The sequence below is a fragment of the Glycine max genome, chromosome 14 (assembly GCF_000004515.6).
Source record: "Glycine max cultivar Williams 82 chromosome 14, Glycine_max_v4.0, whole genome shotgun sequence".
NCBI lineage: Eukaryota > Viridiplantae > Streptophyta > Magnoliopsida > Fabales > Fabaceae > Glycine > Glycine max.
Genome location: NC_038250.2, coordinates 39,905,575 through 39,925,957, shown reverse-complemented (window position 1 = coordinate 39,925,957; position 20,383 = coordinate 39,905,575). Strand labels below are relative to the sequence as shown.

Sequence of the window (20,383 nt, the reverse complement as noted above, 5' to 3'; positions counted from 1 at the left end):
TAGAATTTATGATAAGAACAAGATGGAAGATAGACATACAAAAGATAATAATAAATACAAGATAATGAACAAAGACACAAGATCAGATTTCACAAAGAGAGCATAGAGTCCTTCCAATTCAAAAACTCTTTCATCCCCCATTTTTTATAATTTGGGTTGTTCAATATATTGTTGTTGCACTCTTGAACCCTCTTCATTTTTTTTTCACAACTTTTTTTTCCAACCAGTATAATGATTCAAGTAACTTTTCTTCTTCTTCTTCTTTTTTGTACGAATTTCCTTTTATTTTTGGACAAAACTCAAAGTTAACTAGAAATTTGATGTTGAACACAAAGATGATGAATAAAAGTGAAAAGACACAAAACAAGAACAAAGACTCACAAAAAGCAAAACAGAAATAAATAGAAAAGAATGACACAAGGACTGAACAAGATGAACAAAAATTAGATAATTTTAAAAGGGATTGAGCTCAAGAAAACTCAAACCCTAACTTTAAGGAGTCGAAGCTTTGATGCCTAATGATATGAACACAAAAATGGAACGAAACACCTTGAAGATTTTAGACTTATATATTGATTTAGTTTTCTTTTAGAGAAGGATATTGACGCCATACTTAAGAAATAAGTGAGAAGGTGAGTGATAAGTCATAAATTTGATCGATACAAATTTCCTTTATTTTATAGCCTAGACTTCCCTTTAAACATCCTAGTAGGAATTAATTTCTACTAAGAATTAAATTCACACTTACATTAATTTTTCACTAGAAATAAAATCCTACTAACCACTATAATAACTTGGAAAGCCTAAAAAAAATACCCTAAAAATGTCAAGACTCATCTAAACTTAATAAATAAAATAAAATATGAAAATTCAAAGAAAAATAGCTATGTGTCTGTCCAAATAAACCTTAGCCTACCGTTGCATGTAGAGTATAAGCTCTTTAACTCATTGTTGTATTCAAAATTATTGATTTTAAATTTGTTAAATTTATCTTTAAATTATAGAAACGAGACAATTATTGAATTAAACACTTGTATTACTGAACTTTGAAAAATCTTCTTAATTCTTTTGGATCTTGCATTAATTATTGAACCTTTCATCCATTATAAAAAATACTTAAAATAATTATTAAACCTTTACCGAATCATATCAATATGATGCGTTGTTACATGAAATTCAAATGATTAGATCAAGTAAAGATTTTAACATTTCAAAATAAACATCAAGTTATTGGTAAGTCTTAAAAGTAGTCTCATGATAAAATTTTACGGTATCCCTCAGCCGCAGCACACAGGTTCGTAGTTCGTACCCACACCTACCCAAATTGTGGGACCCATCGTAGAGCGGCTTTGGCATGCCACATAGAACAACTCACACGTGGCGTCACTGTGAATCCGTAGCTGTCGACAAAGAAAACAGAACAGTTATGAGGTCGAAGTTGGTAATTAGTATAGACAACACAGGCACAACAAGAACAACAACGTGGACCCCACTCTTCCTCCTCCTACCCCCTCTTCTTCGTTATAAATCAACCTTCTCCTCTCTCAGCAACAACCCTCACACCACACGCCCTCAGCCGTCACTCTCTCTCTCCCTCGTCTGTTCCTTCCTCCTCAGTCTTGGTATTGTGTCTGCAACTTACGAGACAGCCCTTTTTGTGATTCGAATCTCTTTTAAGCTTTAACCTCTTCAATTGTTACCGTTCCATCACAACCCCGTGCTTAATAAGCCATTTCACCCAAATCCGGATCTTATTAGATCAATAAATTCAGATCTGTTTCTTTTAATGTGAAAAAAGCCCCAATCCTTTTCATTATTTTTGGATATATTTCTTTTTTACTTTGTCTATTAAGGCGGTTGTAAGTTGTAACAGAATTTGGACGCTGAAATAAGAGTTCCCACAAATACAAGAACACTTCTTCACTGAACATATTAAAAATTATTATAGCAAAAAAAGAAACACCAACACCAAGGCTTTTCCTTTTATCTCTTTTTATTTGTTGTTGTTTTCTGTAAGGGAACAATGTCGAACGCGCTGTCGTTTACGCTCCCGGCTCTCAACAACCCTCAGCTAAACGCTTTGAATAGCCCTAACAAGGCGCGTCTGCGCCACGGCCTGAGAATCCGGGTTGTTGCGTCGTGCATAGAGAGGAAGAGGTTCTTGGGGACCCGGGTGCGGCCAAGTGGGTCGGACAGGATCTGGTTGCTGCAGTCGGGTCGGGTGCCGAAGCTGAGGGTGGCGGTGCGGTCGGCATTCTCGGCGGTGCCGGAGAAGCCGCTGGGGCTGTATGATCCGGCGATGGACAAGGACTCGTGCGGGGTCGGGTTCGTGGCGGAGTTGTCTGGCGAGAGCAGCCGCAAAACGGTGCGTAGCGGGGTTTGGTTTTTGATGGATGTGGCGTGGCGTGGCGTTTATGAATGATTGAATGAATGGGGTGTCATTTTGTGTGTGCGTGTGCACTGCAGGTGACGGACGCGCTGGAAATGTTGGTGCGGATGACGCACAGAGGTGCATGCGGATGCGAAGCCAACACTGGAGATGGTGCCGGCATTCTTGTGGCTCTGCCTCATGTCTTTTACCAGGAGGCACGTTTTTTTTTTTTTTTGTTTCTGTTGCTGTTTCTTTTTAATTTACAAATATATATCTGTATGTTCTGTTTTTGTTCGTGTGCGTGTGTGTTTTTATATATAAAAAAATTGTTTATTAGATTTTTTTGTTGTAAGTGTTAAGGGGAAATGGTAGAGGAAAACGTCGCAGCTGGATCCTTCCGCTAGCAAAGCTAAACTTGTAACAAAATAGTTTGTTGTAAATATTTTCTGTATTTTTTTGTTCTTGTTTGAGATTGGTGTTCTTATGAAAGTATGTTCGATTTTAGTTTCGATTGATGATATTTTGATTTACTAATTACTGTTTGATTTGCTTATGAAGGTTTATTTATTTTATGTTTGTTATACTTTTTACCGTAAAAGTATTAATTTGTTTTTTTATACCGATTCAATAATAGGCATTAACTGTGGATGCTAACTTTTTTCTTTCTTTCCGTGTATTCTTGTTATTCTTTTGCTGATGGCAGCCGTTTTAATTTTTTCCCTGAACACTATTATTATTCGTAATTCGTAAATAATATATTATTGATTATTATTGTTATTTTTATCATGGAATGGAACATATTTTTTCTCTATTTCTGAGACCATTGAATTTGAATTATTATCTACTAAACTAAATAGTTTTTCATTAGCTTTTTAATGTTTTTCCTTTTCCCAAAGGGCTTTTATTTGAGATAAGTACCTGCCGCAATAACTTTTCAGTTAGGTGGAAAATAAAGAGTAAATAATATTTAATTGCATTAATGTAAGTTCTGATTGGTTCATGCCAACCTCTTTATAGATCATAAATCAAGAAAAAAGTATTTGAAATATTGGGACCTGGCTTAGTATCTCTCACCAGTTAAATTAAGTAATGGGTTTTCCTTGTTGTAGGTTGTGGATTTTGAGCTTCCTCCGCAAGGAAAATATGCAGTTGGCATGCTTTTCTTGCCGAAGTCTGAGAAACGAAGGGAGGAAAGCAAAAAAATGTTTAGCAAGGTAAATCTGATTTTGAAGTTTCTGTCTTAATGGCTTTTGGTTTCAACTTTCAACATAGATTTTGTTATACCATACCATACTTTTTATACTATTTTGATCATGCAGAAGTTATTGTGATTTTATATTTTACTGACATTTGTTTGTAATTATGGTTTACTGTATTAAGGTTGCTGAATCTCTGGGGCACACGATTCTTGGATGGCGGTCTGTGCCTACTGATAATGCAGGATTGGGAAAATCGGCCCTGCAGACTGAACCAGTGATTGAACAGGTGTTTCTTACACCAAGTGCTAAATCAAAAGTTGATTTGGAAAGACAGGTACGTTTTCTACATGTTGACATTTGTGGCAAGACATGCATTCAAATAATTTAAGTGAACAAATGATTGAATTGGTTATGTTTCTCAAGAAAAAGATTAAGAAATATTTTTTTCAGTGAACGTTATAGATGATATAACATCATGGTGAGAGTTGAATTTATTGCTAAAGAAAGTGGTCTTAATAAATTTTGGTTTAGCTCTTTTTTACATCACTGTATAATTAATTTTAAGATTTAATTAATAGTGCTTAGTAGGTACTTGGTTTTTGCAGATGTACATATTAAGGAAGCTCAGCATGGCTGCTATTACATCTGCATTAAACCTCCAAAATGATGGCATTACAGATTTCTACATCTGTTCACTTTCATCTAGGTGTGTTCTCAAGAGGCAACCACATTTTCTTGAGAAGTAAATTATGGTTACTGTCACTGTTTTCAAATCAATTTCAAATTTCTGATAACATCCAATTTTGTTCAGGACTGTTGTTTACAAAGGTCAGCTAACACCAGCTCAGCTGAGGGATTATTACTTTGCAGATATTGGCAATGAAAGGTTTACGAGCTACATGGCCCTGGTAAATATATTACCCATTAACCTATTTTCTTTCTCCACTAACTCTATACTCCAACAAACAGCATGGGAAACAACCAGTAACTGAAGAGAAGCAAGGTTGGGGAATGACTTCTGAGGCATTGAGGTTTGAATGATCTCTTAAGTTCTTCCGCTTCCTTGATTACTATTTGAGTTTGGATGCTGGATTGGATGCAATGGTTGAGTTGGTAAGAAAGTTCATTATCAAGATAAATCATGTTTGCGGAAATTTCTGCTGATGCTTTCTATCGGTAGTTGATCTGGAGGATAATTTCTTCCAAGTGGTGGAGTGAAAAACCATTTTTCGTGAAAGTGGATAGGATTTCTAGAATTTCTGCTGGCACTTAATATATGCTTTGTATTGTACCTGGAAGAAAAAAACATTTTTGCATTTGATTTTCTACACTGTTTTATATTGTGTTACAAGAATATAATCATGATTACTGACAATTTGGCATGCATATGTGCAGATACACTCACGGTTTTCTACAAATACTTTCCCTAGCTGGGATCGTGCTCAACCTATGCGTGTATTGGGACACAACGGAGAAATCAACACACTCAGAGGCAATGTTAACTGGTATGTTTTGAATAAGTTTTGCATTACTGTAGTTTGATGGTATGACCTATAAGGACGAATATTTATTGCACTGCAAACTTAAATGGTGTATCAGCATTATCCCAATGATGCTGAAATGAATGAATGGTAAATATTGTCTGTTAATTACATGATTGTATCTTTTTTCCTCCCCAAAAAATGGATACTGTATCAGTTCAGTGTGCATCAAGCTTGGTGCTAGATGATTATGGGTGGGTATAACAGCATTGAAAATTGTGTGGGATGTACTCATTGCATTTTGATTGATGTAGTGTACAGTATATGAGCTAATGTTGTCTAATTTTGTAGGATGAAGGCACGTGAGGGTTTACTCAAATGCAAGGAGCTTGGTTTATCAGAGAATGAATTAAAGAAGCTTTTGCCTATTGTGGATGCAAATTCGTCAGATTCAGGTGAAATTTTATCTGAATGTTAATTATTAGCACACTAGACTATGGTCATATACTGAATCCTAAAGGGTAGATTTTCTTTTGTAGGAGCTTTTGATGGTGTGCTTGAGTTTTTGCTTCATTCGGGAAAAAGTCTTCCTGAAGCTGTTATGATGATGATTCCTGAAGCATGGCAAAATGACAAGAACATGGATTCTCAGCGTAAAGCATTCTATGAATACTTCTCAGCTCTCATGGAGCCATGGGATGGGCCAGCTCTTATATCATGTAACATTTTGGGACTATGGTTCTATCACATGTCGATGTTCTCTTCATTTTGGTTTTATGATTTGGCACTAATCCAATCTAATATCACTACAGTTACTGATGGTCACTATCTTGGAGCTACATTGGATAGGAATGGACTGCGACCAGGCCGTTTCTATGTCACCCATAGTGGACGAGTTATTATGGCAAGTGAAGTTGGGGTTGTAGACATTCCACCAGAAGATGTGCGTAGGAAAGGAAGACTAAATCCTGGTATGATGCTGTTGGTTGATTTTGAGAAGCATATAGTCGTAAATGATGATGCCTTGAAAGAACAGTACTCTTTGGCAAGACCTTACGAGGATTGGCTCAAAAGGCAGAAAATTGAACTCAAAGACATCGTTAACTCTGTTGATGAATCTGAAAGAGTGCCGCCACCCATAGCAGGAGTTGCTCCAGTAAGAATAACAAAAAATGATGTGAACATCTCATAAATATCTTGTATTCAATGATGATGCAGATATAAGTTTTAACTGTTGCATCTTCCATGAATTGCAGCTATCCAATGATGATGCGGATATGGAAAATATGGGAATTCATGGTTTATTGGCTCCATTGAAAGCTTTTGGGTATGCAACAACCATCATTAATATTTCCTCAACTTTATCTGATGTATTTATGAAGGAAATATTTTTTATATTATGCTTTATTCATGCAGATATACAGTTGAATCATTGGAAATGCTATTACTTCCTATGGCCAAGGATGGCGTAGAAGCCCTAGGGTCAATGGGAAATGATACTCCATTGGCTGTCATGTCTAAAAGAGAAAAACTCACTTTCGAGTATTTCAAGCAAATGTTTGCTCAAGTGACAAACCCTCCTATCGATCCTATTAGAGAGAAAATAGTCACTTCTATGCAATGTATGGTTGGTCCAGAAGGTGATCTGACAGAAATCACTGAGGAGCAATGTAACCGGCTTTCACTAAAAGGTCCTCTTTTATCCACTGAAGAAATGGAAGCCATTAAAAAACTGAATTATAAGGGATGGCGCAGCAAAGTTATAGACATAACTTACTCAAAGGAATGTGGTAAGAGAGGGTTGGAGGAAGCCTTGGACAGGATTTGTGCAGAAGCACACCATGGAATTAGTGAAGGCTACACCACTCTTGTGCTGTCTGATAGAGGTATTACACTACTATGTTGTGTTTGTATTGCTAATAGTTACTTTTTACTGTGCATGTCCATCTAATTTATTTGTATGTGATTGAATCATTAGCCTTCTCAAAGAAACGTGTTGCTGTGAGCTCCCTCCTTGCTGTTGGTGCTGTCCATCAACATCTTGTTAAAAATCTTGAGCGCACTAGAGTTGCCTTAATAGTTGAATCTGCTGAGCCACGTGAAGTGCACCATTTCTGCACACTTGTTGGTTTTGGTGCTGATGCTATATGCCCGTATTTGGCAGTAGATGCAATTTGGCGACTGCAGGTTGATGGAAAGATCCCACCAAAAGCAAGTGGTGAATTTCACTCAAAAGATGAGTTGGTCAAGAAGTATTTCAAAGCAAGCAACTATGGAATGATGAAGGTTCTGGCCAAGATGGGAATATCAACTTTGGCATCATACAAAGGTGCTCAGATTTTTGAAGCATTGGGTCTTTCGTCGGAAGTGATTGCAAAGTGCTTTGCTGGGACTCCAAGTCGAGTTGAGGGTGCAACGTTCGAGATGCTTGCTCGTGATGCTTTTCAACTACATGAGTTGGCTTTTCCTTCTTGGGTTTTCTCTCCTGGAAGTGCAGAAGCTGTTGCTTTGCCAAATCCTGGGGATTATCACTGGAGAAAAGGTGGTGAAGTTCACCTGAATGATCCACTTGCTATGGCAAAGCTTCAAGAGGCTGCCAGAACTAACAGTGTAGATGCATATAAACAATATTCCAAGCTCATTCATGAATTGAACAAGGCTTGCAATTTGCGTGGGCTTCTGAAATTTAAAGAGACAGCAGTTAAGATTCCTATTGATGAAGTGGAGCCTGCTAGTGAAATAGTTAAACGGTTTTGCACTGGGGCCATGAGTTATGGGTCAATATCATTGGAGGCACACACAGCATTAGCAATGGCTATGAATAAAATGGGAGGGAAATCCAACACAGGTTTGTTAAACTTATTTTAAGAATATCCAAACAGATTTTTTTTCTCTTCCATCATAAATGAGGGAAACAAATATGTGTAGTTTTTTATCAAGTGTCAAGTATTAGCAATGGTTATGAACAAAATTGGAGGGAAATCCAACACAGACAGATTTTTTTAAGAATATCTGAAGAGATTCTTTTTCCTCTTCCATCATATAAGAGAGAAACAAATATATGTAGTCTTTTACCGAGGGGCAAATATGTCAGCATAACATGCTTTCCCGCATCATTTTTCCTTGAATATATCTTGGGGATTACTTTCCTCTTGCACTTCTATTTCTACTAGATGAAGATTGGTCTCATCAATTTCTGTGATTATCTGATGATCTGTTTCCTGTATATTCGCTATAGGTGAGGGAGGGGAGCAACCATCTCGTATGGAGCCTCTTCCTAATGGCTCAATGAATCCCAAAAGGAGTGCCATTAAGCAAGTGGCTAGTGGGAGATTTGGAGTTTCAAGTTACTACCTTACAAATGCTGATGAACTGCAGATAAAAATGGCCCAGGTAGTTGTCAAAATTATTTTTTTGAATTTAGATTATTGGTTTTTTACTTATATATCAAGAAATTTCATTGACTGGTCTCTAGACCCTATAACATTGGAGTTAAATTTCTATTGTTTATGAATTTATATTCATGGCAGATGATGCTATGATTTCAAGGCACCTCTGGGTGCTCTTGTGTTGTTAAGTATACCTGCATTTGACCTTTGGTAAGGTTAAATAAAAGCTGTAGTTTTTCACTTACCTGTGGTAGTGTCTTAACATTATAATTGTCATCTTTAGGGAGCAAAACCTGGTGAGGGAGGTGAACTTCCTGGCCACAAGGTTATAGGAGACATTGCTGTCACTAGGAATTCAACTGCTGGGGTAGGACTTATCAGTCCACCTCCCCATCATGATATTTATTCAATCGAAGACCTTGCCCAGCTAATTCATGATCTTAAGGTATTTTCATCTGTGTATTCTATTCTTTTACAATCAATGCTTCTAATTGAATATTACTCAAATATGTTATTCCTGTTTAATACATTTTGTTAATTTGTAGAATGCCAACCCAGCTGCTCGGATTAGTGTGAAGTTGGTATCGGAAGCTGGAGTGGGGATAATTGCTAGTGGAGTTGTTAAAGGCCATGCCGACCATGTATTGATCTCAGGTCATGATGGAGGTACTGGGGCTTCCAGATGGACTGGCATAAAGAATGCCGGGCTGCCTTGGGAACTTGGCCTGGCTGAGACCCACCAAACTTTGGTTGCTAATGATCTACGTGGTCGCACAGTCCTCCAAACTGATGGGCAACTGAAAACCGGGAGAGATGTGGCCATAGCCACTCTTCTTGGTGCAGAAGAGTTTGGTTTCAGTACTGCTCCGCTCATCACTCTTGGCTGCATCATGATGCGGAAGTGCCACAAGAACACTTGTCCAGTTGGCATTGCTACACAAGATCCAGTACTTAGAGAGAAGTTTGCTGGAGAACCTGAGCATGTTATCAACTTCTTTTTTATGGTAGCAGAGGAAATGAGAGAAATTATGTCCCAGCTTGGGTTTAGAACAGTTAATGAGATGGTTGGCCATTCCGATATGCTTGAATTTGATAAGGACGTTGTTAAGAGCAATGAAAAACTAGAGAACATTGACCTCTCTCTATTGCTTAGACCTGCAGCTGAACTGCGGCCAGAAGCTGCTCAATACTGTGTGCAAAAACAGGATCATGGTTTGGACATGGCCTTGGATAATAAGCTCATAAGTCTGTCTAATGCTGCTTTGGAAAAGGGTCTTCCAGTATACATTGAAACTCCAATCTATAATGTTAACCGTGCTGTGGGAACTATGCTTAGCCATGAGGTGACTAAACGGTACCACCTAGCTGGTCTTCCAACTGATACCATCCATGTTAGATTTACTGGCAGTGCAGGCCAGAGCTTTGGTGCATTCCTCTGTCCTGGTATCACTTTGGAACTTGAAGGTGATAGCAATGACTATGTTGGTAAAGGATTATCTGGTGGCAAGATTGTAGTGTATCCTCCAAAAGAAAGTAACTTTGACCCTAAGGAGAACATTGTGATTGGTAATGTTGCACTGTACGGGGCGACATGTGGGGAGGCTTATTTCAATGGGATGGCAGCAGAAAGATTTTGTGTGCGTAATTCTGGAGCTAAGGCTGTAGTAGAAGGTGTTGGTGATCATGGGTGTGAGTACATGACTGGTGGGACTGTTGTTGTGCTTGGTAAAACTGGTAGAAACTTTGCTGCAGGTATGAGTGGTGGGATTGCTTATGTTCTTGATGTGGATGGAAAATTCCAATCTCGATGCAACTTGGAACTTGCAGATCTAGATAAGGTTGAAGAGGAAGAGGACATTCTTGCACTTAGAATGTTGATACAGCAGCATCAACGTCACACAAATAGTCTGCTAGCCAAAGAAGTGCTTGATGATTTTGAGAATCTTCTTCCTAAATTTATCAAGGTGTTCCCTAGGGAGTATAAACGTGTTCTTGCAAGTATGAAGTCTGAGGAAACCTCCAAAGATGCATTGGTGCATGCTGCTAAAGACGACCAAGATGATGAAGCACAAGCAGTGGAGAAGGATGCTTTTGAAGAGCTTAAGAAACTGGTGATGGCATCTTTGAATGAGGAACCGAGTCAGGTCAGTTTTTTTAATTTTTATTATCTTTTTATGATACTTGTACCTTTGATGTTCTTAAGAAAAAAGTGATTTTTTTTTAAAAAAAAAAAACCATTAGATTGGGTATTCACACTTCCTTAAAGTAGTTATTGAGCTATTGCTTATTCAAATAAAATTCAATGGGTGGTGTTAGATTGAATTGAGGTGAGTTAGAAAATGGAGAGGTTATCTTCATTAATTACAGGGTAGGATGCCTAGAAATTCTATTTGGGACTGTTTCCCTTTTATGTGAGATGGAAAGATCTTTTTATAAAGGAAATTATTTTACTTCCTCTTTGCTGTAGGTGTTCTATAAATGTTTTAAAGGAACCTAGTAGATACTGTGCTGCATTTAATGGGTGTTTGGCAATATCTTTTGGGGGGGGGGGGGGGGGTGCAATAATAGTATAGTATGTGTATTGCATGTATGTGAATTACATACAGGGAAAATAAGTATCTAGAGTAATTTTTGCAGTTTATCCTGGTTGATGTCTTTGAATATCTGCAGGCTGAATCACCCAAGAGGCCAAGTCGAGTCACTGGTGCCATTAAACATAGAGGGTTTGTTGCTTATGAGCGGGAGGGTGTTCAGTATAGGGATCCTAATGTTCGCATGACTGATTGGAAGGAAGTGATGGAGGAGACAAAGCCTGGTCCCCTACTGAAAACACAGTCAGCCCGTTGCATGGACTGTGGTACTCCTTTCTGTCATCAGGTGTGCTTTTCGACTTCCAAGTTTTCATTTTTAATTTACAGCTTACATCGTCCCTTCAATGGTTATTTGGACATGCATTTAAACTGAAGATATTTGCATAAAATTTCAGGAAAATTCTGGATGTCCTCTTGGAAATAAAATACCAGAATTTAACGAGTTAGTATACCAAAATAGATGGCGTGAAGCATTAGAGAGGCTTCTTGAAACAAATAACTTTCCAGAGTTTACTGGTCGGGTGTGCCCAGCACCTTGTGAAGGTTCTTGTGTCCTTGGTATTATTGAGAATCCCGTATCCATTAAAAGCATTGAATGTGCCATCATAGACAAGGCTTTTGAGGAGGGTTGGATGGTGCCACGACCTCCAGTCAAGAGAACTGGGTATGCTGTTTTTCTTTTTAACATCTCATCAGTTTCATTTTCGTTATTCTGCTGTTCCTTTTCAGCCAAATATGCATAACCCTCCAAGTTGATGTGCCATAATTTTTCTATCTTTAAACTGTTCAACTTTGTTACAATAATTAGCGTTATTTGACTAATATCTTTACCGATACAGGAAAAGAGTAGCCATCGTTGGAAGTGGACCATCTGGCTTGGCAGCTGCTGATCAGCTAAATAAAATGGGTCATACAGTAACCGTGTATGAAAGAGCTGATAGGATAGGAGGGCTTATGATGTATGGGGTTCCCAACATGAAAACTGACAAAGTGGATATAGTTCAACGGCGAGTAAATCTTATGGCTGAAGAGGGAATAGATTTTGTGGTAAATGCTAATGTTGGACATGATCCTTTATACACTCTTGATCGGCTTCGAGGGGAAAACGACGCCATTGTCTTGACTGTAGGAGCTACAAAACCTAGGTGAGGCGGTGACATGAATCCTATTTATGCCTATTGATTTAGTTCAATTTCTTTGAGACAGAACGAAATTGTACTGAGAAATATATCTTTTCATGAAGGGATCTTCCTGTACCTGGTCGGGAGCTGTCAGGAGTTCATTTTGCCATGGAGTTTCTCCATGCAAACACTAAAAGCTTGCTTGATAGCAATCTCCAGGATGGTAACTACATTTCTGCCAAGGGCAAGAAAGTTGTGGTCATTGGTGGGGGTGACACTGGCACAGATTGCATAGGAACATCCATTCGTCATGGTTGTAGTAGCGTTGTAAATCTTGAACTCCTTCCTCAGCCACCACCAACTAGGGCTCCCAGCAATCCATGGCCTCAGGTTAGATTTGAATCATTAGTTTTGAAAGTCTCTGTTATGTATCTTCTTAGCAATAGACAACCCGAGAGAACTTGGAGACTTGTAATTACTAGTAATGGCTCAACAATTTATTTCATAGTAATTGTTCTTGACTTGAGTGGTTGAGTTTAACCAAATGTTTCTGGAATGCAGTGGCCTCGCATATTCCGTGTAGATTATGGTCACCAAGAGGCTGCAGCCAAATTTGGCAAAGATCCAAGATCGTACGAGGTACTAACTAAGAGGTTTATCGGAGATGAAAATGGAGTTGTCAAAGGACTTGAAGTGATTCGTGTTTGCTGGGAGAAAGATGAAACTGGAAAGTTTCAGTTTAAGGAAATTGAGGGATCGGAGGAGATTATTGAGGCTGACCTAGTTTTACTAGCCATGGGATTCCTTGGTCCAGAGTCTGTAAGTATTCATCATAATAAATTATCTTAATTTTGTATGTTCAGAAGTTTCTTAACTGAACTTGGTATATTTATGGTAGATGAGAAGTTAAGAGAAATAAGTTGTTTCTGTTGTGTTACAGAAGTAAATTTTATTATGTTCTAGCCACATTCAGACTTTGTATTAATCTTCTTCCAACTAATCATGTTTTGTTTTATTCTGCCAGACAATTGCAGAGAAGTTGGGTGTGGAGCGAGACAACAGGTCAAACTTCAAGGCCGATTATGGCCGCTTCTCAACTAATGTCAAAGGGGTGTTTGCAGCCGGTGATTGTCGCCGCGGTCAGTCCCTGGTGGTGTGGGCGATTTCAGAGGGACGGCAAGCGGCAGCACAGGTGGAAAACTACCTCATCAAAGAAGACCAAGACCACAGGAATCAAGATGGGCTTGTCAAGAGGCAGCAGGGCCTCAACATGAAGCAGCAGGGCAGCAACAAACACACAGTAATGACTTAGGTGGCTTCTCTGATTTTTCATGCTCATAAAATTCCAAAAGGAATTTGCACAGAATAAAATAAGATTGTTCCAAGTTTGAGCAAGAGATTCATTGGTTTACTTTAGGTATTCTTGGTTGGCAGTTGCTACCCAAAGGGGCGAAATAAGCATAAATAAAGTGAAGCTTAGTGCAGAGAAAGCAAGAGTTGTTTTGGTGTTTGGTGTGGTCTTAGGGTATGAAGTTATTGCAGATTCGAGTGTTCAGTTGTTCATAGATTGTTTTATTCGGGCTTTATTGTTGGGAAGGTTAACTTTCTTAGTTGGTAATGGTGACGATGATTGCATGTAATGAAATATACAATTTGATTATTATTTAGATGTTACATCGTTTCAATTTTTAAACTTTGTTTTTGAACGAGTTAACTCTTCAATTTTTCATTTTTAACGTTTTATTTGAACTTTAAAACAAAAATGTGGTCATAATTCTCTTTCCTCTTGAATGCAACACTTTTAAGTAAACTTTCCATCAGTTTTAAAGTTGTGATCTAGTGTCGATTTTCGCATATCAAGTGAACTTTTCCATAAGATAAAGTTGTAATCTAGGGCATAAACAATGCCAAGTTATTTTGGGGTCGGTAGAGTTTGAGCTGTTAGATATTACGACTATTACAAATGAACTTGAAAATTATCGATAGGCTTCCTTGGTCATTTATTTATACGTTTCAAAATGTTGGTTTAATGTAATTAGCCTGTCTTTCATCAAATAAAAAAAAATGTAATCAACTTGTCGAGTGTCGACCTTGCATGTAGGCTAACACTGCACTTACAACTTGCCCTGTTGGTGGATGGTGGTATATATGAGTGGAATTTAGTATAATATTTGTGTAATTGCATGGATCACATTTTATGTATGTTTTAACATCTATATAATTTTAAAGCAAAATTACAAATTTGGTCCTCCTATTTGTCTTAAAATTGTAGGTTTGGTCTTATAATTTAATTTACGAATCTAGTCCCCAAGTTTTTTGCAATTTCGTTATTTCAGTCCTCAACCCTGAAATTGAGTTTTGATTGTAAATTGTCAACATTAACCATCACTTGTCGTGCTTTTATTGGATATTGACCGCCACATATCGCGCGTTTATTGAATGTTAATTTCGTGCACCTAATTAACGTCAACCTTCAATAAAATCGCGACACGTGACGGTCAACGTTCAATAAAAGCGTGACATCACTACTATGAAGTGCACTTTCTACAATAGCAAAACGACAACGGTTGATGAAGAACCATCTTAGTATATAAGACGATGGTAATTTTTTAAATAAGGGATTTTCAACGAAGATGGTTTTATGAAAATCGTCTTAGAAGGTTGCCATTCTAAGAAGGTTTTTACAAAACTGTCTTAAAAGACTTTTCATTGTTTTTAATTAATATTTAATGTCTCTGCGACTCCTCCTCTTCCACTCCTCCTTTTCACTCTTTGATTCTCAGTCTCCCCCTTTCCCTCTTCGACTCCTCTCTAGGGTTTCCAAAATGGAGCACTCGCACCAGCCACCATCACTTCCACCAGGCAACGGCGATGACGGACGGTACCAGCTGGCGGAACCATTTTCGCTGAGGACTGAGACGCCGCGGTGGCGGCGCATGGTGAAGGTAGCCCTTCAAACTTGCTCTTCCTAGCTGGTGGTGGTTCTGTTGTCTTCTAGCTTCTTCTTAACTCTTTTTTTTACTACTTTTAAGCTACCTAGTTTTCAAAATAACAAAAACAACGTTATTTTCTTCATTATCATGCAACATAGCACAAAACCCTTAAGCCGTTAGGCACCTTCAACGTCTTCGTATTTTGTTATTGGTTTGATTTGATGGAGATGGAGGGTGAGAAACAACAAAAGTTTGATGTAGACCTCGACAACCTGATGGCTTTCGACTCCTATCACACCTTCCCTTCTCAACCATCTCTTTCCAGGTACCTTCTTCTTCTTCTTTTTTGTTTTTTGACACTGCCCTTACTCACGTTAATTGAACACAGGGAGGACCTCATGAAGCAATGTTTACTAAAAGGCACTCACTTGGTTCAAGCTATTGCAGATGCCCTCTTTATCTTACCATCAACCGAAGATTTGGATGGACCCTTGTCACCTTGCCTCCCCCACTCACTCAATTGCTTAGAGAAAAACATGTAACCCCTCACTCCAATCTCTTCTTTCAAATTCAATAAATTATTATTTGTTACTTGTTCCTATAATGTTGAAATTTTCCGCATAATCTCAATCTTTATCCCCTACTGTATTGCAACTTTCCAAGGGCTAAATAAAACCTTCTTCCTCTATATATTTGTTTGCATTGCTATTAGCTTTAAACTTGTCTTCATTTTATCTTTTGTTCTATGCTTCTAGTATTTTTCTATGTCTAGTCGGTTTAAACATTGGCTCATCGATTTTTGTGATGCTTTCAGTTGCCAAAACCAAAGCCTCCTACTGAATGGGAAGCTTTTGCCAAAAAGAAAGCTTTATGGTTATGAAATTTATTATAGCAGTAGGCAAATGCATACAGAATCAGAGGCACTGTAATGTCTTTTTATTTAAAGGAATCTCTAAACTAGTAGTAGTTAGTGTTACTCAATTGGCAAAGATCTTGCTGGATTGTGCACTAGTTCATGTTTTTGTCATTGAAACACACTATTGATGCAACTTTTATGCAGCTGATTCTTCTAGTAGGGGAATGAAGGGTGTCTGTTGATTGGGTATAATGAAGTTGATTTCTGTTGTTTGCATTATATGTGGTATGAATTGTGTGTGTGCTGTTTAGTTTTTGTAAATCTTTATGAATTGAAAACAAGTTGTTTGGCTAGAATGGACTTTGATTTCTGCCTTTTGCATTGTGTGTGTGTGGGCAAACTCGTTTATTTTGTGTTTGTGTTGTGGCTAGTTGGTCATTATGAATTGAAAACAAGCTGTTTGGGTAGATTGAAATATGATATTGATTTTTGCCCTTTGCATTATGTTATATGTATGCTTGTGCGCATGTGCAAACTCATTTATTTTGTGTTTGTGTTGTAACTTGTAAAATAAGTTGTTTGGGTATATTGAAGTTGATTTTTGTTGTTTGCATTATATGTGGTATGTACAGGATAATGCAACTGCTTTGAAGATGCAGCTTGATCAGCAAAAGAATGTTACTGATGATCTTGTGTCCAAAACACAGGTTAGTTGCATCTTTTTTGTTAAGTTTTGCATTGGTGGCCATTCCATAACTTTCCAGACATAATACCAGAACTCGATTGTTGACCACTTACTATGTTTTATTTGTTTAATTTATTTTCAATTCAAATTGAATGAGAAGGAGGAAAATGTAGAAATGTGAGGTAGTTAGAGAGCTTGAATGGGAGAGAATAAAAAAAATGAGGAAAGAACTGGGGAAGTGGAGTGAATTAAGAGAGAGAATTGAAATCAATAGTAGTAAGAGCATGCTGTCATTTGATGAACTTCAATCAATTTACAATTATATTATTTACATGTAAATAAATTTTAAATTTTGAACAGTGGAAGTGAAAGAGATGTGGTTCCTAAAGTAGTAAACCATTCTTTTTTTTTTTTATTCAGCTAATCAGCTCTATATTGTAGTATAGGCATGTGATTTTTTATTTTTTTTTTATCTTGGTTCATGAAAATTTTCTGGCAATATAAGCTACTGCTATTTTGAACAAAGCAAATAAGCATATGCTTATCAAGCTTGCATTGCACTGTGTTGCTATTTCTGAATTCTTTTAAAATCAGTTATTTATTAGAACTATTTGGGAATCATGTTGGAGTAATGCATGTAACTATTTTTTTTTCTCAACAGCTTTTGGAGAGCAAGATACAGGAGGCAAAGTCAAAGAAAGATACCCTCAAAGCATGAGCTTAGTCTGCAAAGTTTGTCTTTAGCTCATCTTTCATTCTTTGAAAGTCATGTATTGGTCTCTCACCTTTGTTCTTTTACATAGCTAATTCTTTTTCTTCTCTTTAGGACTTCAACCATAGTTAGTGAGATGGTGGGCATTATCAACACAAGCAGTGCCCTTGCAGCTTTTGATAAGATGGAGGAAAGGGTTAGTTTTTTCTTTTTTTAATATTTATATTTCCACCCTTTTGAATGCTCCATATGGAAGAAATGGCTTCCATTCATGTATCAATAGTTGATGACTTGGCATGCATATATAGTTCTTATACAATTTACTTCAAGCAAGCCTTAGAAATTTATTTGATTTTATTTTTACAGTATTAACAATGGAGGCTTAGGCAGATGCTTTGAATCAGTTGAGTACTGACAATCTTGAGGGAAAGGTAGTATAACTTTTCATATATAACTAAAAGATAGTATATATCTTTAACTGAGTTGTGCTAATTAATAAACTTCAATCTTGAGCCAGAAATTGAGGCCACCTGAGCTGTTTTTCGATACCTAAAAAGGATACCGAACCAACTGATGTGCCATTATTTTCTCCTATTTCTTAACCCTTTTTGCACCATTTTAAGTACTGATTATTCTTAATTATCAAATTAATTAGGCAGTTTTATTATTTGGGCCTATTCAGCTAATTTGATGTTTTTAATCTAATTTCAGGAATTAATGAAACATTGGGCTTGAATCCAGAATTGCGCTTTGACTTGAAGAGGGCAGACTATTTTATTCTACAAAATTAGATCTTATCTTATCTTTATCTTATCTAGATAATATTTAGATTTGATCTCATCTAGATGTTATTTAATCTAGATCTTATCTTATCTTATCTAGATTTGAATTTAATTTATTTATGGGCTTGGATTTAAAACAGATTTGTAAGCTTTGGGGCTGGAAAAAACTATATAACAGCACCAAGGTTCTAGTTTAGCCCTCTCTTCTCTCTCCCCTATTTTCGTTTTTTAGTTTTAGTTTTTTTTTCTTTGAGACATTTTTTGATTTTGCAATTCCAGTAGCAATAAAATTTCGTTCTTCAATTTATAAATTCGTTATCTATTGATTAATGGAAGGCTAAGTCCCCAGCGTTGCTTTCTCTTGAGGATCAAGCGCAGTTCTCTTTGAGGTTCTATTATTACTGTTAAATTCTGTTCAATTTTTCCTTTTCACTAATTACTCTAAATTTGTTACTATTAATTCATGCATGCTTAGTGCTTGATTAATTGTCTCTGCGCTTAATTTACGTTCATGCTTAATGATCGTTTATGAGTAATTGGTGTATGTGTTGCTTAATCACATAATGAATGCCTTATGTCAAATTTCACTTAGTAATTTAATTTAGGGTTGGATTAAGTGGTTAAATTGATAAAGGATAAATTCTCGCAACCTAGGATAAGAGACTTGCTTGTGAATCAAGGGGAAGCAACATATTTTAATTCTGATATTTTTCTAATTCAATTTTACTCGCTATTTAATTTACAAAAACAAACAACCCCCCCCCCCCCCCCCCCGGCCCCCAATTTGTTACTATTTCCTACTATCTGTTATATGAACATTTTGTTTACCATTGCTCGTTGGGAAACGACCTAGGATCACTGCCTAGTTACTTTATTTTAATGTTTATTTGATTCGGGTACGGCCTCGATCAAATTTGGCGCCGTTGCTGGGGAGCAGTGTCCAAAGGTTCATAATAGCTAGTGTCGTGTTAGTGTGTGTGTTAGTTAGTGTTGTTTAGTGTCTTGGTGTTTTGTTTAATGTGTGTTCTGTTTTAGTTTTTCTGTTAAGGGCTTCCCCTGTTTCAGTTTTGGGTGTTTTGCTGTGAATAGTGTCTTGCGACGGATTTTGCGACCACTTTTGCTTGCGGTAAAACTGAGTAGTAGTGGAAATCCCTGAGCGACGGATTTTAGAGACCACCCTTGCTAAATTAATTAGGATTTTTTGTTTTGGTAGCTAGAGTTGTTATTTTTCGCTGCATTTTATTGTGGTCACTTCTTTTGATCCATATTTTGTGAGAAAAATAGTTGGAGCCCTTAGTTTGCTCAGATTTGAAAGTTCCAAAAAAGTAGCAAATTTGATTTTTGTCAAAACTTCAAACGACCATAACTTTTACTCTGGGTATCAGAATGACTATTATTATATGTGTATTTGGGGTAGAAAAAAATTTCCCATGTTGTGGCAGCCCGCCGTAGGCCGGCTGCGGTCTCCATCTTCCAAAAATTGCAATTCTGTCAAAAGTTTTTTATTTTCCAAGTATTATTCCCTTATTTTTCTTGACTTATCATTTTTAGCTTATATAGTTAGACTTTGAATTTTCATTTGAAATTTTTTGTGCTATCTTCTCATCATTTTATAAGATTTCTCACAGAATTTCAAGTCATTTGGATATCATTTAATGGTAGCTGTAGTTCAAACCTACACTGTTACTTGCATAAGAAGGAAACTAATTGTGCATGCTAAATTTAGTGTAAGACTAGAGGAAATCCATCTGACTTACAACCCTTTGATCCTGAGATAGATAGGACATTTCATAGATTAGTTATACATCATTTAGTACCTTTTGAGCATCCTGAGAATTCTGTTATTGGTGATTTTGAGCATTCTGATTTTGTACATTCTGAGAATATGGCACAACCTCCACCCCGTGAGAGGACTCTAAGGGAAATGGCTACACCTGATTTCTCCTATGAAAGCTTATGCATCCAATACCCTGATGAGGATGTCCCATATGTTCTTAAAACTGGATTGATCCATTTGCTTCCAAAGTTTCATGACCTTGCAGGTGAAGACCCACACAAGCATCTGAAAGAATTCCATATTGTCTGCTCCACCATGAAACCACCAGATGTCCAGGAGGATCACATATTTCTGAAGGCCTTTCCTCATTCTTTAGAGGGAGTGACAAAGGACTGGCTATATTACCTTGCTCCAAGGTCCATCAAGAGCTGGGATGACCTCAAGAAAGTATTCTTAGAAAACATTTTCCCTGCTTCCAGGACCACG

General features: G+C 37.2%; 1 protein-coding gene and 1 pseudogene across 4 annotated transcripts; both read left to right on the top strand.

Moving 5' to 3' along the window:
* Positions 1–1,482: 1,482 nt before the first annotated feature.
* On the top strand, positions 1,483–13,845 carry LOC100809905 (glutamate synthase [NADH], amyloplastic). Of its 4 annotated transcripts, XM_041009125.1 has the most exons (22): positions 1,483–2,365; positions 2,467–2,586; positions 3,481–3,585; positions 3,752–3,904; positions 4,176–4,276; positions 4,382–4,478; positions 4,966–5,075; positions 5,403–5,506; positions 5,591–5,770; positions 5,864–6,207; positions 6,308–6,378; positions 6,468–6,937; positions 7,030–7,899; positions 8,290–8,444; positions 8,724–8,885; positions 8,986–10,584; positions 11,111–11,317; positions 11,427–11,695; positions 11,871–12,176; positions 12,275–12,542; positions 12,714–12,971; positions 13,177–13,845. In XM_041009125.1, the coding sequence occupies exons 1-22, from the start codon at positions 2,024–2,026 to the stop codon at positions 13,462–13,464; spliced, it is 6,579 nt and encodes a 2,192-aa protein (XP_040865059.1). In that variant the 5' UTR covers positions 1,483–2,023; the 3' UTR covers positions 13,465–13,845. The 4 variants fall into 4 exon arrangements, with proteins under 4 accessions (XP_040865059.1, XP_040865060.1, XP_040865061.1 ...); XM_041009126.1 differs by lacking the exons at positions 1,483–2,365; positions 2,467–2,586; positions 3,481–3,585; ... (1 more) ...; positions 4,176–4,276; positions 4,382–4,478 and adding an exon at positions 4,533–4,683; XM_041009127.1 differs by lacking the exons at positions 1,483–2,365; positions 2,467–2,586; positions 3,481–3,585; ... (1 more) ...; positions 4,176–4,276; positions 4,382–4,478 and adding an exon at positions 4,577–4,601.
* Positions 13,846–15,306: 1,461 nt separating this feature from the next.
* Positions 15,307–17,344, top strand: LOC100809370 (ribosome biogenesis regulatory protein homolog; annotated as a pseudogene).
* Positions 17,345–20,383: the final 3,039 nt, after the last annotated feature.